Source organism: Pavona decussata, unplaced genomic scaffold, assembly GCF_977016875.1.
Source record: "Pavona decussata unplaced genomic scaffold, jaPavDecu1.1 SCAFFOLD_29, whole genome shotgun sequence".
In the NCBI taxonomy this organism is placed as follows: domain Eukaryota; kingdom Metazoa; phylum Cnidaria; class Anthozoa; order Scleractinia; family Agariciidae; genus Pavona; species Pavona decussata.
The window spans coordinates 184852-203198 of record NW_028145452.1 but is presented as its reverse complement, the minus strand read 5'-3'; the positions used below and the strand labels follow the sequence as shown (position 1 = coordinate 203198).

The 18347-nt window shown below is 38.4% G+C and overlaps 1 protein-coding gene across 1 annotated transcript; it reads left to right on the top strand.

The window, feature by feature from the left end:
• Positions 1–1704: 1704 nt before the first annotated feature.
• Positions 1705–8646, top strand: LOC146484770 (matrilysin-like). Its single transcript, XM_085104153.1, has 5 exons — positions 1705–1785; positions 2828–3198; positions 3971–4281; positions 5542–5562; positions 8546–8646. Exons 1-5 carry the CDS (start codon positions 1705–1707, stop codon positions 8644–8646), a joined length of 885 nt encoding a protein of 294 aa, XP_084960279.1.
• Positions 8647–18347: the final 9701 nt, after the last annotated feature.

The following is an 18347-nucleotide window of genomic DNA, read 5'->3' as shown; positions in this document are numbered from 1 at the left end:
GGCCGAAATTCACCTTTCGAATTTTAAATTAAATAATAAATAAAAGTAGTTCGAATCGTTGATCACTGTTGATGAATTACGATGTTTTTACATGGAGTGAGACAGTAGATAGAAAGCTAAGAAACGGAGTAGGCCATTACAGATTCTACTGCCAAATATTTAGCATGCGTTGGGTAATCACATAGCAAATACATTCGATTCGAAGCCCTCGTAAGCGACCACCTCGACCGGGAATTCTTGAAAAAGTGGTCGTAACTACAGCTGGTCGTTTAAGGGAATAAGATCTCGTAAGCGACCTATCACTGCAACAATAAGAGGCTGGTCGCCTACAGGAGTTTTTTTTCAGGCACGGCTGGTGAAACTAAACGTCGCGCATCTATTGAGATTAAAACCTTCTAAACGTTTATTCGCGTATTTGCAATGTCTCATGTCTGTACGTGTAGTACTGCATAACAACCATCAAAGATTGTGCCGATGATGCGACTCTAGAGTAATGTAATGTGTCTGACTGCGGTATCATGATCAGTTCACTGTATACAAAGTACAAAATAAACGTCGAAGTTTCACATGACAAAATTTGACTCTATAGAACTTGATGGAAGTATCACGCAAATTTGCTATCATTGCAAATCCCAAATATGTTTGTCTGTCGGCAGAAACAACGAAATAATTGTCAAGTTTGTTATAAATTATCACCCCAGTGCAATAACACTGTCGATTAGTGCCTCTGGTCAGAGACAGAGTAGGCTGGTATGGATTGAAACTTGAAAAATGTTAGGCTAATGTTTTTCAAGTTCTCGCATTCTTGTTTCCAAAATGCGCTAGAACAGATCTCGAGTTGTTCCTTTCAAGATTTGTGTTGATTTCTTTCCTCTCGTAATTCTAGAATTATTTGGCAGCTGATTGAAGGTCTTATTTCATCATTTTTAACAAAAGATATGAAAAACGCCATAATACTTCCCCCTTAAGACATGATTGTTTAAAATCAAGAAGTGTCGACTTTCATTAAAGTGTTGAGTTCTACGTACGGTACATCAAACTCTTTTAGTCAGGTCGCTTAAAAGAGCTTACGAACAAAGCAAAAAAAATCTTGGTAATTCCCAAAAAAGGTCGCGGTCGCTTACGGGAGCTTTTAATTAGAGGAATTTGGGTGAAAGTTAAACCAGGGTTTCATAGCCATTCGGTTGTCACTTCAGAGCTGGTTGCCCAAGAGAGCGATCGCAATGAGAGCTTTGACTGTAAAACAAAGAGAATAAAATTTGAGATATTTCTTAAATTTGTAAATTTACAAAATTAAATTAAATTTACAAACGAAAGTGTGTAGCTTAATACTGAGAGGAAAGAATTAACAGTGTATAATCACCTGGAAGCTGTTCTGAAGCTTCAAAACCCACCGCTAAAATGTCGCTAGCACCGAGTGAATGAAAACTACAAAACCTTACCAATAAGAGGTGCAGAGTTTAAAAATCAATTCTAAATAAAGATAAAATAAATAAGAACTTTCGAAAAAAGGTCTTTGAATGCGCGAAATTCACCTGTCAGATGCTAAGGTATTCGCAAACATACTCTTAGAAAAAGGGTAAATTTCTCCTTGGAGTCTTTGTTCAGCCAACGTGAGGTGTTAACACAGCGACTCAATATAAGACAGTGCGATTCGAAATCGCTTTACTCAGAACCAAGCTGCTGCCTCGTTGAGTTCACAACATGCTGAGTTTAGTTTTTGTTGCCATTCTCGCCTCGCAGTTGTTCGTCTTTGCCGAAGATGATGACAGCACCATGGCTTTGGTGAGTAGCTGGTAATTTTTGTTTGAAACTTTACATCGAAATGACCAACACTTGTTCTTTCTAGTATATACTGAAACGATAGGCCAGATTAGCCTAGTTCCCAAGAACTCTAACTATAGAAGAACTGTGTGGCTATTGGACTAATACATTTGTCCCAATTTTTAAGTTTGGTTTCTATTAAAAAGTAGACTAATAGTTATTTCCATTTTCGAATTCTCTCCTTCCCTTGTTTTTCAAATTTAAAAATCGGCTTAGTGCATGAACACTTTTGATGTTTTCGTCTTTTTGTGTGAAACATAACGATTAAACTAACCCGCCGCCTGGAATAGCAACAGCTACCTGTGATACCTGCAGGCTAGTGTAATCCTTTTCGTTCTTTTCTTACGGAATTAAGTCTCTTTGCTGTTGCTGTTGTCTATCACCTTTAAACGAGAGAGTTGTAAACAAATAGCCTTGGATTTATTTACATGGATACCTGTGAGAATTTTTTTTTTACCTTTTGCGAAAGCAAAAGACATTAATGTTCTCCAATGGCGTATTAAGAGGTGAGATTTCTCTGAGATAAATTCAAATATTACACCACTCGTATATTTAACAATTATCAGTCCTACGAAACCGCGCGGAATATTGCCTGATACTTAGCCTACGAGGCTGTAGGCCGAGTTGGCTAAAATCAAGGTATATTCCGCAAGATTGAGCAGGATAATTGTTCGATTATTCCACGCATTGATAACAAAGCACAATTTTATTGCAGAAGAGCTGGAGACGATCTTGATTTTGCCGTTTTTTCTCCACGCCACCCGAAATTACCGATATCGCAGGATATCTGTTGACTACGGACGACGAATATTCAGAGTGCCATGACCGTATCTGGGCAGTGTTACAATGTGTTGAATAATAACTCAAAATATCTGAAGGAATAGTAAGAATAAGTTTTATGAACTAGATCATGATTTATCGAAATGGCACATGGCATCTAACTATTGGCGCAAACCGCAGTATTCAAGGCTAACTAACAATACATTATCATTTTTTTCGCCAGAAATATTTGAACCAATATCATTACATATCTCCGACTCGTTCAGGAAATCATGATGTGGAGACAGCCATCAGAGGCTTCCAAAGCTTTGCTGGTCTGCCTGTGACTGGCGAGTTGGATGACGCAACCATCAAGCAAATGAAACAGCCTCGTTGTGGAATGCCGGATGTTGACGAAGAAGGCCGCGTGAAGAGGTTTCAGACTGGGTCCAAGTGGAGCAAGACGCAGCTGACGTATTTTGTTGAACATGGAGCTGATTTGCCAAAAGCGACTCAGGACAAGGTGTTCGAGAAAGCTCTGCAGTACTGGGCTGATGTATCTGGACTTTCGTTCTCCAAGGCATCCAGCGCAAGCGCTGCAGATATAAAGATCAGGTGAAAATATTCTCTTTTTTTTTTCAGATAATGATCACTGAAAATCCCAATTTGAACCTGGGAGGGTCTCTTAAGGGGGTGTGGAAGTCCCAACTTTATGTTACAAATCCTTTGCTGATATCGTTGAGCCTTGCGTGATTTATTGTAGTTGTACTTTTTCGTTTTGATATGGAAATGCTATATTTACTCAATGGTGTACTTCATATTTCGATGAGGTTGATGAGGTTGATGAGGTTGATGAAAATAAGGTTCCTTGAACAGCGCTCATGGCCCACAACTCGGCTAATGTCTTGTAAAGTTGTTCTAACGTTTGAGTGCGAAACCTACAATGTGAATAAAAACGGAAAAAATATGGCCAGCTTTAAATGCCAAGTTCTGATACTGTAATGAGAAACCTTTAGTTTACGACAAAGACATAGAGCTATCTTATCTTCAAAAACTCATTATTAATTCATAAGCCCATTGACCTATCAAATGGTCGATAATTCATCACGTGCAGTGATTTTATATCGATAAACCTCCTCCTTATTAGGATGCGGTTTTTTATCAGCTGATAAAACACTCCTCATTAGTATGCGGTGTTTTTCTTGTATGCTAATTTCCAACGTTCACAAAAGCATAATTGTCATGAACTCTATTGACATACGCTTTTTTCAGGAATGTTTTAGTAGCCGTTCAAAAAACTCGCAGCACGTGTTTTATCGGGTTTAAAACCACTCTGCTGCTCGTGTTTTAGACATTACTTATCTAATCTTACATTTCTTTTCATCAGCTTTGGAGGTAGGACCCACGGCGGATCATCTGAGAGAACATGTGCTTATCCCTTTGATGGAAAGGGTAAAGTGCTGGCACATGCCTTCTACCCATCAAACGGACGCGCGCACTTCGACGAAGATGAAACCTACACGGACGGAACTTCAAGTGGTACGAACCTGCTTTGGGTTGCAACACACGAATTCGGTCACGCGCTTGGTATCCGTCATTCAGATGTCAGAAATGCCGTTATGTATCCTTACTATACTGGGTATGTACCGAACTTCAAACTGCAGGCTGATGACGTCGCTGCAATCCAGTCCTTGTATGGTAAGTGAATGAAACAGTACAGTAACAGTATACAGAGCGGTTTTCAATTGAGTGTCGAAATTAATTTCGCGTTTGCTTTGATTTTGCATTACTACGCTCTGTGGTTGGTTAGAAAAACTCGCGCCTTTTTCTTCACCAATGGGAAACAAAGCCACTTGAAACCAATCGTGACTTGCTTGCAAGCTTTTTCACGCCCTTGATGCGCATGCCAATTACCTGTCTTTATTACGAATTGTGATTGGTTCATGCGCTGCTTATTTCTGTTGTGATTGGCTAGAGTAATTACTTTGGCTTTGGTTTGACGACACTCAATAAAACCGCTCCACAGAACATACGTTCACCCTAAGTGGGATGACTTTCCTCCCGGTTCAGTTAAATAACTCATCAACTTGCGCACTAGTTCCTGAACAGAGCATCTCTTTTATTATTCAGTAAGACACCATCACAGTTTTGTGCACAGATTAAGCAATTGCGAAAAGAATGCCTCGCAATTCAAATCATTTTCTTTGCAAATATGCTACTCATAGACATTCCAATCCCAGCAGTATGCAGGATGTTTGTCCCATAAACCTAGTTTATGGCCTTATCTCCCACGAGTCTCCTGTAGCTCAGTGGTAGAGCATCCGAACTAGTAATGGGAAGGTCTTAGGTTCGACTCCTGATAGGAGCTACCCCAAGCTGGTTTATAAGCTTTGCACTTAAAAATAACGGGAAACAAATAATTAACCAAATTAAATGTAACAGGTTAAAAATTCCAACTGGCAGGAGGCAAACCAGCTGGCCATATACAAACGTGGCCGAGGACGGGGCTTGAACCCGGGACCACTGGATTTCAAATCTGGCGCCCTAAACAGCTGGGCTACCCCTCCTCCTAATATTTGATACACTTCACTGACGGAATCTTTCTTCCTTTCTTTCTTTCTTTCTTTCTTTCTTTCTTTCTTTCTTTCTTTCTTTCTTTCTTTCTTTCTTTCTTTCTTTCTTTCTTTCTTTCTTTCTTTCTTTCTTTCTTTCTTTCTTTCTTTCTTTCTGTCTCTCTCTCTTTCTTTCTTTCTTTCTTTCTTTCTTTCTTTCTTTCTTTCTTTCTTTCTCTCTCTCTCTCTTTCTTTCTTTCTTTCTTTCTTTCTTTCTCTCTCTCTCTCTCTCTCTCTCTCTCTCTCTCTCTCTCTCTCTCTCTCTCTCTCTCTCTCTCTCTCTCTCTCTCTCTCTTTCTTTCTTTCTTTCTTTCTTTCTTTCTTTCTTTCTTTCTTTCTTTCTCAGGATCAGCCAGTGGAAGCGGAGGTGAGTTATGCGCTACTCATGACACTAGGGGAGTGGAGGGTGGGGGTGGGGGTTTGCTTTTTTTCCCAGAGTGGCCTATACGTTGAGGGTCTCCCTACAAAGGGGGAGGGGTGGGGGTGTGGGGAGCGAAATTTACAATCCTAGTACAGTCAACTGCATTTATTGCAGACACCCTCGGTACCGCGAGTAAGTGCTCTTAATAGCGAGAGTCCGTAAGAGCGTAGTCAAACGTGTGTAATTTATATATCTTTGCCGGGAATTTAGCTGTTGTCTGTATTGTTGAGGTGTCCGTAATAGCAAGGTGTCCTCAAGGCGAGAGTTGACTGTAAAAGGGTTGCAAAACCGACAAGGAGCCTAAATCCACGTATCAAAAAGAGCAGTAAAAGCAGAGACGACAACGCGAAGATTAGTATGAATGGTGTAAACTTCGCTGTTCTGATTACGCCCGGGAGTCTTCGATGTATTGAAACAAACACTGACACCTGGGTGACACCTACGTGGTTTGGGATTCATGCGTGTAACCTTGGTTTTTCTTTTCAAACCGGTCGGTATAATTATTTTTTATTAGTATTTACCACACAAGTGAATAGTGCTTTTCGTGCGCTAGGCTAGCTCGGAGGTGATTAGCCAAGTACAAGAGAGGATGAAGGTAAGAGAGGTAATCCCCCATATAGGCCCTATTCCCATCGTAATCCCTCTGAAGTTATTTTTAGATCTCCCGCGAGATCCAGTGTCCCAAGAGGGTTAGGTGTTAGCCAATCATATATCCTGAATTTTACCCACGTTGACAGCTGAGCCGATTCCCACGCAATGCTACGCGTCTTTCGCGAATTGATCTAAAAACAAAATGGCGGAACATGCATACAGAAAGCGGGGCCTGCATATGTTTTGTGGAGGAATGCGAGTTTAAAGTGGCTGTATTTGGGCAACGCAGATTGGAAAAGAATCGCTCCGGCATGATTTGTTTTAGAGCCCAGCTGTGCGGAAATTATGCAAGAATATTTAGCTGGCGAAAATTGAAAGCCGTGATTGAACAGACAAATGCAAACATCTCAACCTAGGCACGAATTTCGATATTTTTATCGCAGTGAGTACAAAATCCCTTCAGTCATTGAAATCTACGTTCTATTTACTTTCTAATTACGTATATAGTTAAGAGATTCGTTGGAAGCAACGCGAAAACAAATCTTTTTCTCATGCAAGAGTATTACATTTAGCTGTCGAAACATTGAAACCCGCGATTGAACAGACGAGTATAAACATCACAACCTCCGGCAAGAATTTTGATATTTTTATCTCAATTAGTTCAAAATCCCTTTGGTCATTGAAATCTATATTCCATTAGCTTTCTAATTACGCATGTAGTTAAGAAATTCGTTGGAAGAAACGCGAGAAACAAATATTTTTTCATGCAAGAGTGTTACATTTTAATAGCTGTCGAAACATTGAAAGCCGCGATTGAACAGACGAGCATAAACATCACAACCTCCGGCAAGAATTTTGATATTTTTATCGCAGTGAGTACAAAATTCTTTCAGTCATTGAAATCTACGTTCTATTTACTTTTAAATCACGTATGTAGTTAAGAGATTTGTAGCAAGAAACGCGATAAATAAATCTTTTATTTCACGCGAGAGTGTTACATTTAGCTGTCAAACCCGCAATTGAACAGACGAGTATAAACATCACAACCTCGGCACGAAAATTTTGATATATTTATCTCACTTTGTTCAAATCCCTTTGGTCATTGAAGTCTACCTTCCATTAGCTTTCTAATCACGCATGCAGCCAAGAGATTCTTTAAAAGAAAGGCGAGAAACAAATCTTAGCTTATTTATGCAAGAGTGTTACATTATATTTGAATTGAAGCCGCGATTGAACAGACGAGTATAAACATCACAACCGCGGCACGAAAATTTTAATATTTTTGTCACAGTGAGTTTAAAATCTCTTCCGACATTCAAATTTACGTTCTATTAGCTTTCAAATCACGTGTATTACTAAGAGATTTGTTGGAAGTAACGCGAGAAACAATTTCTTTTGTGGAAGTGTATGATGGTGATTAGCCGTTGTAAAATTGAAAACGGTGAAAGACACGTAACGCGCGAGGTAACATTATCCGCGAGAAATCGATACCTTCTAAAAATAACTTCAGAGGGATTATGATGGGGATAGGGCCTATAAGGGGGATTACCTCTCTTACCTTCATCCTCTCTTGCCAAGTACTATTCACCTCCGAGCAGCCGAAGAGAAACAAGATGGCTCCCCGCTTCGCCACAGTCACTTAATAGGAAAATATTTCGATAAAAGAGACGGCTATTACAAAACATACAGTGATGGGAACAAAGTTTGGTTTGACGGCATTGCATGGTAAGTTATTTAATCTTTCAAACCTCATATTCTAAGGCGAAAAATAAAAATGCAATGCATTGTTCACGAAAACTGTCCAGCACTATAATTACAACGTAACAATGAAACATCTAATGTTTTGCAACATGGTTTTAACAACAGGACAAATTTTACACAACGATTGAAGAAAAGACACGTAGCAACTAAAGTGCGTCCAGTAGTTTTATTTGTCCGCAAGAAAGCGAGACGGAACTTTCTACAATAAGAAATTGCGTACCGCAACTTACCGTGAGGAACGCGAGATTTTAAAATTTCCCACCATTTGTCAGTATATTGTCAAAAATAAAGTAATTTTTGGTCCACTTCTTACTCAGCTTGTATGGTATATACTAAAACAATTATTCACCTCAGTGTCGGTGAAAGTGATGGATGTTTACCTCCACTTTGGTGAATAATTGTTAAATAATAATTCCTTTTTTGATAAAGAGGGGGAAATAACGAAAACAGATTACAAGATACAATTAACCTGTCCGTATTATCGAGGTGTCCGTAATAGCGAGGTGTCAGCAAGGCAAGAGTTGACTGTCATTTCAAAGAGGTCCTTGTTTTCAACGTTTGCTTTGTTTTATTTCAGCTTGCAAGGATAACAATGAAAATTGCCCGGGCTGGACAAAGTACTGCAGCTATCACAATTATGTGAAAGCTAATTGCAAGAAAACTTGCAAGCTATGCTGAAGGTATGTATCTATCTACATGCAGAGTAATTTACATCCTACTTGCTTCACTTTTACCTTTCTGCCTTTTTTATTTTAGTAAGATACTAATGGAATTTCATAAAGTGATGCATTCAGGCCGTGCGATTACGCGCTTTTTAGCGCTGTTATATCTCCAAATTTTAACCGGAAAAATCACTTTTGATCGGGGAGTTTGATTTTAAAATTACGTTTAGTTTTCATAACGGTATCATTAAATACTCAAGTGTTTTAATTTGCTATTAAAGTCTCTCTTAGACTATTCTCAGATATTTCTACAGGCAGGAGCTCGTTACTTTACTGCACAGAAGGTGTTTGCGCAGAATTATGCATTAATCACAGCTAATCGAGTCGGGTGCCCGGGTATAAAAAAGATAAATACACCAAGCAAAGACTTTCAAAAGCAGAGAAAAGAAAAGAAAATTACAGTGCAATATAATTATACAATACAATATAGGAAAATAGACAAGTGATTTACTGTAACGGACGCTTATTCTGATGTTATTTTGGTTCAAATCGCTTTCTTCAAAAACTGAGTTTTTAAGATAAAGAAAGTAATCCAACCAAACTTCTCGTTTGTTTCCTTTTTATTCACAGATTTGCATTCAGCAAAGCAACAAATTAAATTGTGAAGTTATTGAATGTAAATCGTGTAGTTAAGTGAAGTGTCAATAAAGCATCTTCCTCTATCAAACTGACTTGTTGTAACGTCTAATTAAGGTGCAATGTGGGGGTTGGGGGAAGAATTAATGAAGAAAGTTCATTTTGCAAAGAAATTTATCTTCCTACAATGGTCGGGGTGACATTTTAAAAAATGGAGAATGACGTGTCATTCAGTCAGCGCCACAGGCATACTCGACAATAAATAAATAAATAAATAAAAAAATAAATAAATAAATAGATAAATAAATAAATAAATAAATAAATAAATAAATAAACAAATAAATAAATAAATAAACCCCCCAAAAACAACACAAACACTTTTAAGGATCGTGAAATCGCCACTTTTTATACTTTCTAAAATTGTTACTCTTAAAATCTTCTTAAAATTGCTACTTTTAATTTAAGGACGGTGCCTACTAATACAAAAGCATTTTCGCGTGGATTATGACTATACAGGAAAAGCAGATCTGAGCAAATTCTTTTGGAATCCGAAAAAAAAAAAACTCTGGAAAGCTGGTTTACTAACTTAGAACAAACGCCACTCAACCGTTGCCTACAACTACCTGCACCATACAAACGACTTATTGACAACAACAACGAAACAGACAAACAATAGACATTTTACTAACAATAGACCCACGGACTTTTTGACTAACAAAAGACGGATCGAAACGCACCAATCACTTTTTACAGTCTTCACAGCCAATACTGACAAACGACCAATAACATCTGGACTTCGTTGACCAATCAGGTTAACAACCAGAGACGTATATACTACCTACTGACGTTCCACAATTCACTTGACTCTGAAGATGACTTCCGCTCAGGTTGTCGAAACGTCAGTCAAAGTCACCACAAACAGTCCTTCTCAGGACTACACTCACCCGGATGATCATAATTTACGTACTTATGACATGACTCCAGGGTTCAAACCGTTTACAAATAAAAATCGGGGGTAACCACGCATTTTTTAGTGATATTTAGGCAACAATAATTCTAAAATGCTGTAAAAATATAAAGGAATGTATGGAGTTTTTTTTTTTCAAAATTGAAGCTTTATTATCTTTGAAAAATGCATGATTACCCCCAAGTTTCTTTTTGGAAACCCAGAGCACTTGCTAAGCTCTGTTTTCTCCACATAGTTTTAAACCGCGCAAAAATATCCCTTTATTACTAAGCGCCACCCATAGGAAATCCGAGTATCACGAGATGCGCAGAACGTATGCGCAGTAACAAAAGTAGGCACCGTCCTTAAGACTCCTTTAAATTGCCATTTTTCAAACATCTTAAATTGCCTCACAGGAGCACAGGAGTTGCTGCACTATGCCGCACGCACTTTGAGCTTGACAGAAACACCTAGTAATGGTGAATGGAGTCACCAGCAACACAAAAACACAAATTGTTTTCTTTGCTTTCCCTTCTCAGTAGTTTTTTTCTATTTTGTGTTCATATTCCTTTTGTCGTTCTTGTTTTGTTGTTGCATGTTCTTGACCATCTTCTCCGGCTTTGTTGTTGATGATGTTTTTGTTGTCGTTGTTCCATCTCAGAAATATTGAATGACGCATAAGTTAAAAGTTGTTGGATATATATTTTACCTTATTGGCCAAATATTTCTGTCAATGATTTTAGATTAATACTTGAAGAAAACAAGGCGAGGGCCGCAGAAAATTGATTTCTTGGGTACAGGCTCAAGGACAGTGCCTCCTAATAGAAAAATATTTTTGCAATATGCGGGAAAAGCAGATCTTAGTATGGGCCACTGAAATCAAGGAAGAAAGAAGGGGTAGCGGGGCATTTTTAATTTAAGAGATAATTAAGCAAAAATTATCCTAAAAAGCAATAAAATTAAAAGCAATGTATGGCTTTTTTTTCTCAAATTGAAGCTTTATAATGAAATCTCTAAAAAATGCATGTTTACCTCAATTTTCTTTTTAAACACAAAGAGCACTTGTTGACGTCTGCTTTAATTTACCCGCCTAGTTTTAATCCGCGCAAAAATATCTCTGTATTTTAATAGTAGGAACCACCCAGAGGAAACCCGAGTATCGAGAGATGCACAGAACGTACTGCGCAGAAACAAAAGTAGGCAAAAGGAGATGGGATTGTAGGGGCACACGACGGGAACATCAAACCCAAACTAAAATGTTGCTTGTTTACCACCATTGCTACATTATTTTATGGCCTTTCAAAAGCAAATTTGTGTAAGCTAACACAGTTTGATCTTTCCATCGGATTCTTTAGCTGAAGATTTAAGGACGGTGCCTACTATTGTTACTGCGTATACGTTCTGCGCATCGCAAGATACTCGGGTTTCCTATGGGTGGTGCATACTAATACAGGAATATTTTTGTGCGGCTTAAAACTTTACGGAGAAGGCAGAGCTTAGCAAATGCTTTTGGTATCTGAAAAGAAAATTGGGGGTAACCAAGCATTTTTCAGAGATAATTAAGCGTCAATTTAGGAAAAAATCCCGTACATTGCTTTATATTTTGGCGCTTTTTAGAGATATTATTACTCAATTATCTCTGAAAAATGCGTGGTTACCCCCAATTTTCGTTTCGGATTCCAATAGCCAGCTTGCATTGCTAGGATCTGCTTTTTCCGCATAGTCATAAACCGCACAAAAATACTTCGGTATTAGTAGGCACCGTCCTTAAACAGTTCCTGGAAATTTTAGGGACCGGAATGTTCAGTTCCCTGACTGCCTCGGGGAGGGGGAGGGGGAGGGGGAGGGGCAGGGGCAGAGGAACGTTTAAGTTTCATATTTATTATATGTTATAGGACAAATGGTAAATGACCTCATGCGATCAGCGTGCACTATTGAGTTACAAATGCACTTGGGAGGTTTTGCTAAGCACTCAAGAAGCTGCAGTCGCTCCAGGCGAAAATTGTCAAATACTCATTGTATTTCCATATGTAAAAACCTTCTTGAGCATAATGTACTTGCTAGATGCCAGGTGCTTTCTGTTGATATTTTTTACTTCTTCACGGCTTGTTCAGTTACAAGTTGAGTAATCGCGACAAAGAAATCCTTCGCAGCTAAAAACGTTATATTTGTTTCGGAAGACAAACTAAACTAACACGGAAAGAATTTAATCGTTTCGTAAGCACGTGGTGTTTACTGGCTAACTCGGCTTTCCTAAGTCGAAGAATGCAGCAGGTCTAAAAGGAAGTCTCAGAATTTTGACGGCGTTCAACTAATTTTAACCAAACGGAAGGAAACTTATTTCGGAAGATGAACGGATCAGTACATGAAAACGCAACTAATGCTTCGTTTCTGACGGCCATTGTTACCGGTGCTTTCAATGTTCCATTGATGTTGTCTTCCATTATTAGCAATAGCTTTGTATTGGCGGCCATTTTTACTACTTCTTCCCTTCGGTCGCCTTCCATTATTTTGCTGTCTTGTCTCGCTGTCTCAGATGTTGCTGTTGGCCTAATAGCACAACCACTGTATATCGCCAGACCGTCAATTTTCCTCAGCTGACTTCCTCGTACGTTTATCGGGAACAATGGCGACTGTGTTATGTGGAATTTCTCTGTCTACAATGGCGGTGATAAGCGTGGATCGATATTTGGCCCTTCAATATCACATGACTTATAACAATGTAGTTACTACATGTCGTGTTGTTTTTACTATCATTATTATTTGGCTCTTTCATGTTTTCATCTCAACTCTTAGACTTCTTAATATCTCTTCAAATTTTTATGCTGTCTATGTGTTAATAATCCTTTACACTATCACTGCCAGCATTTCGTACACTGGTGTTTATCTAATCGTTCGTCGACATCAGTTACAAATTCATGTTCAACAACAGGCAGTTCAAATGGACACTGAACATCATTTGAGAGTGGTGTCATTAAAGCGCACTGCTGTTAATACCTTTATATTTTACATTTGCTCGTTGCTTTGCTATTTTCCTTGGTTCATTTGTAGAATTTATTACAGTGAGATTGATGTCGCTAAAACCAAGTTAGTGCCGAAAGCGTGGTCATTTACAGTAACTTTGGTATTTGCTAATTCGTCGATAAATCCATTTCTGTACTGCTGGCGTGTTCGTGAACTACGAGTAGCAGTTATAAAGAAAGTAAGAAAGATAACTTGTAAAAACGTTGTTATTGAAGAAAACTAAATGATTTGACCACGTTAATCCGTAGGTGGGTTAGTTTGCAAACGTAATTTATCATATTATTTAAGATGCGTTCGTACATGTTTAATATGTTGATGTAGAAATTGCGTATTTTATTGTGATTTGCCTAACCTCTACGACCGACGTTTTATTACATATTGTAGGATAAAAATTTGCAATATGACTGATTCAGCTAGGTGAAGGTACATGGTCCAAAAATTTGGGAGTTAAATAGCTTCACGAGATATTGTTAGACAAAATGGAACCTTTTGAAAGTTAATTAACAACCATCTCCATAATATGAAAAAAATAAAAAATAAATGTATAAAATAAGACATTTAAAATTGATAACGAATTTTAAGTTAATATTTTCAAAAACGAATGATTTTTTTCTCTTTTTGTAGGTAATGAAACTCAGTACTTATTTGGTCAATCACAATACAATTAGATATTTTCAGAGCTAATAAATAGTTTCATCTTTTTTTCGTATGTATAGGCTCAGCTTTTCGAAAATATTTCAAACATTAAGGGGTAATGTTAGTGCCATTTCGAGGAGAAACAATCAGCATTGAAAGTGGGTCCAATTGTTTGCTTTAATAAATTCTCTTGCGATATACCAAAAAACGTTTTTTATCGGAGTGCGTCACAGAAAGGAAAAAAAAAATTAGGACAAAAAAGAAAACTCGCATACAAAGGAAACCTGCCAGCTCGTCCTGTCCGCTACATTTGGTGTACTTTGACAGACTCTGGAGAAAAGATTCGTAACTACATCTAATTTCTTTCATCCAAATTTTGCATCTTTCTGAAAAACCAATGCTAAGATTCCGCCATTACTTAACAAATAGATTTCATATTTATTATATGTTATAGGACAAATGGTAAATGGCTCATGCGATCAGCGTGCACTATTGACTTGTAAATGCACTTGGAGGTTTTGCTAAGCACTCAAGAAGCTAGAGTCGCTCCAGGCGACGCCTCGGAGACTCGTACGCGTCTTTCGAGTTTAGCAGAAGCTGAATCTTTTACCTTTCGTTCATAAAGCAATCTGGATATATTAAAATTCTAGCTTGGTTAAGAGGCTTAGGGGAATAAAAAACGAAAAACATAATTATTCATCTCTGAGCCTCCGAAGGTAATTTCTGTTGTTTTGCATCTCTTAGCTCGAAGCCAAGGACGAATTTTAATACATCGATATTGGTCTATTACAGGCCAAATATTTCTAGATTTTTAGATATGAGAAGAGGAAAACAAAAGCCGCAGAAAATAAACTTCTTGAGAATAAGCTGGAAGGTTGTAAAGGGGGAAATTGAAGGGCGTCCTGCATTTCCATTTTATTTTTGCGTTCGACGAAGGAAGAACGCTTTCTAACCTTCTGGGTTGCCTGTTATCGCGTAGGTGCCCTGTGCACGCAAGCGGAAGCTGACCCGTGTTTTTTTGTTCCATAGTTCACCTTTTCGGCGCCATTTTGAATGACGTCACAATTTGGTTGCGCAACGTATTCTGCCTCGTGCTTCGCTATTTGTCGGACGTGTTGGAAGGTTCAAGCTTTATTGCTGTTTGGTCGCTTGTTATTGCGTTCGCGGAACGCCATCCTAATCTTGGTGAAGCCTTTGAATCCAGATTTTTTTGTAGGCAGCAACAGGTTGGAAGACAGACACAGCGGATCACATTTCAACTGCAATGTTCATCAATATTCACTGGATGGAAATATCTCTGCAGAATCTTTTCCTTTTCTTCCAGAAATCTTTTTTGTGAAAGATTGCATTGAAGAAAAAAATAACACGTTTTGTGGCTGCGGTAAAATAATTTTCCGTGGGAAATAAATCCATCGAACACGACAGCGCTGCACGCCCGTTGTACATTTCCTCTGGTCGGAAATAGATTTCAACCGCAAAGTAGCCTGTGGAACTATGAAAAGACCATCCTCATCAAAATCGTTGCTATGTTCAGAAACCTTTTACAATACGAGTAAAGAGGGCTTTTCTCCCAGCCCTAGGTTCGCGAGGTTTTGCGAGTCACGTATTACGTTAGTATAAAATCGAAATACAAAAATATCTGAAATATACACGCATCAGAAACTGACATCAGGTCCCGGTTGTTCCAAGAGCAGATTATTTTATCCAGCGGATAATTCGCTCTCCAGCGGATAAAATCTATTGGTTGGAGAACATTCTATCCACTGGATAGAGTTATCCGCTCTCTGGTTAACCTTGGCCCAGAGATGTCTTTCAAAACTGTATGCAAATTAGCTTGCTTCAGTTTGACATTTTTACGGCTTTATAGTCGCGTAAGTTTCGCGGCATTTTGGTAAAAAGCGTTTTACCGAAAATAATGTGCATTATTTTAAAGTTCGGCAGTGTCACGCAACAGGCGGACTAAAAATACTTTCTATTATTTTTAAGTTCAACAACGTAGCCGCTGAAATTTTAAACTCAGCTTTGTTTATTGCAAATATTTCACCTTGGTAGTTACACAATACGTAAAGATATAAAAGGACGAAACTAAGCTACCTAAAAAAAGTCACGCAGCAGGCCGTACAATCGCACAACTTAGGGCTGTCGAACGCACTCTATAATCTTTGATTACTACTAGTATATCCTTTTAAAAGGCGAACTTGTGTAAAATAACACGGTTTAATGGTATTGGATTCTATCCTCGGAGACCCAGAGGCAGATGGTTGGGTAAAAAGGAAGTCAAAGCGAGTACGTTTACAGTTTTGACTTCCTCCTGACCCAACTTAATCTGCACCTGGGTCTCCGAGTATGGTCGGATTCTTCGGGTGAAATTAAAATTTAAACAGTCGCCAAAAATCTTAGGGAAAGGAATGTTATTTCCCGACTTTACGAGCTGCTGTTGGCTTTCCTAAAATGCTAGGTGACCTATTTTTAGTGGTTTTACGGATGACTTTTCCTCTCCGAAAACAAAAATTACTAGATTTGTAGCGTTGCGAAAGTTTGAGAAGGCGCTAGTTTTGAAATGCCCTGGAGGATACCCTGTGGAGAGGGATGTTAAAGTTTCGAATTTATATGCGCATTATTCGAAATAATGAGAAGTTCAGGTGGGCCAAAGTAAATCACTCCCGTACTTTTATAACATTCAAGGGAAACGAGTCAGTTTCGAGATAGATATACAGGGCCTTGTCAGAATCAAACATACTAGTGAACACAGCTGTGTTCGAGATAAATGCAAAGGGTATCCTTATGTTTTACGAGTCGTTTGTTTTTCCAATGTTTTTATATTGAACCTACGGATGGCAGCTTTAAAAGGAAACGGGAGTGCTAAGATCAGCACCAAAGGATATCTAAAAATTTATTTTATCTAAAAATACTAGAAATACGTGACTCGCAAATGGGGCTGGGTGGAAAGCCCTCTTTACTCGTATTGTAGCATCAAATGAGGGGATTAAAAGGTTTCTGAACATAGCAACTATTTTGATAAGCATGGTCTTTTTGAGGTTCCACAGGATAGTTTGTGTTTGAAAATCTATTTCTGACGTGATGAAATGTACAACTTGCGTGAAGCGCTGTCGTGTTTGATGAATTTATTTCCCACGCAAAATTATTTTACCGCGGACACAAAACGTGGAATTTCTTCAATGCAATCTTTCACAAAAAAGATTTCTGGAAGAAAGGGAAGAGATTCTGGAGAGATAGTTCTGTATCCAGTGAATATTGATGAACATTGCAGTTGACATTTGATCCGGCACGCAAACTTTCCCGATGTATGCAAATTTTGCTCCAGACGACGCCAGACAGTCTGACGTCATTCATACTTTGTTTTTCACTGTTTCTAGGCTACAGTGCGGAGGTCTTCAACGAAATATCTATATATATAAATTTATTTTTCGCTCGAATTCGCGCGGCTTAGCTCCGCTCGGGCCAGCTCGGCCCGACAAATTTGTTAACCTCGCTTCGCGAGGAAAAAACAAGCTATACCATAGTTAGGCGCCATTATTTGTGGGCCTTTCCTGTAATAACTTTATGACATAAACAGTCACTCTTTTTTGCAAGATAATTTAATAGTTTCAGGTGAAAATTGTCGCTGACTACTTATTGTATTTCCATTTGTAATAACCTACTTGAGCATAATGTATTTGCTAGCTACCAGGTGCTTTCTATTGATATTGTTTATCTCTTGACGGCTTGTTTTTACAACTTCCTACTTATCGCAAATTAAACGATCGCGACAAAGAATTACTTCACAGCTAATCACATTAAATTTGTTGCAGAAGACAAAATAAACTATTACGGCAAGAAAATCTGTAGCAACTAATCTGTCATTGGGCAATCAACACCACGACTTTAGCGTTGCCAATTGCATTTTCATTGCGCTTAATTTACGCCCTTCTGGCGCGCCTATTCTACTCATTAGCACCCTTTAGCGTTTGCTACACATTTCTCCCATAAATAGTCCTGTTTAACTGTTGTCGGCCTCTTTTTTGCGACTAGTTCTGCGCTGTTTCGGCGAGTCGTAGACGTACGCTATTCTCGGTATATTTAATATTATTTGCTGTTCTCGGCAGATTTTCATCTCTTATGTTTCTAGCCGTTCCATAGTTTGTAAGTATTTGCTATTTTCGTTTCTGTCGTTGTAGGCTTCGTTCCGTTTATTTTGTTGTTAATTAGCTTATGTAACACCCGTATATTTTGCTTGTTATTTTTCAGTTGAATCGTTTACTTCGTTTACCCCGTTTACTATGTTTATTTCGTTTACATCGTTTGCTCCGTTTTCTCCGTTTTCTCCGTTTGAGCGTTTTCGCCGTTTGGTTGTTTCGCCGTTTTTCTTCATGACTTTATTGTATTAAACGAACTCAAAATGTGGAACGTTTGATTGTTGTTGCGGTCATTAGATTCATTCAAAAACTATGGCTGACTGAACTGTGCCGTGAACA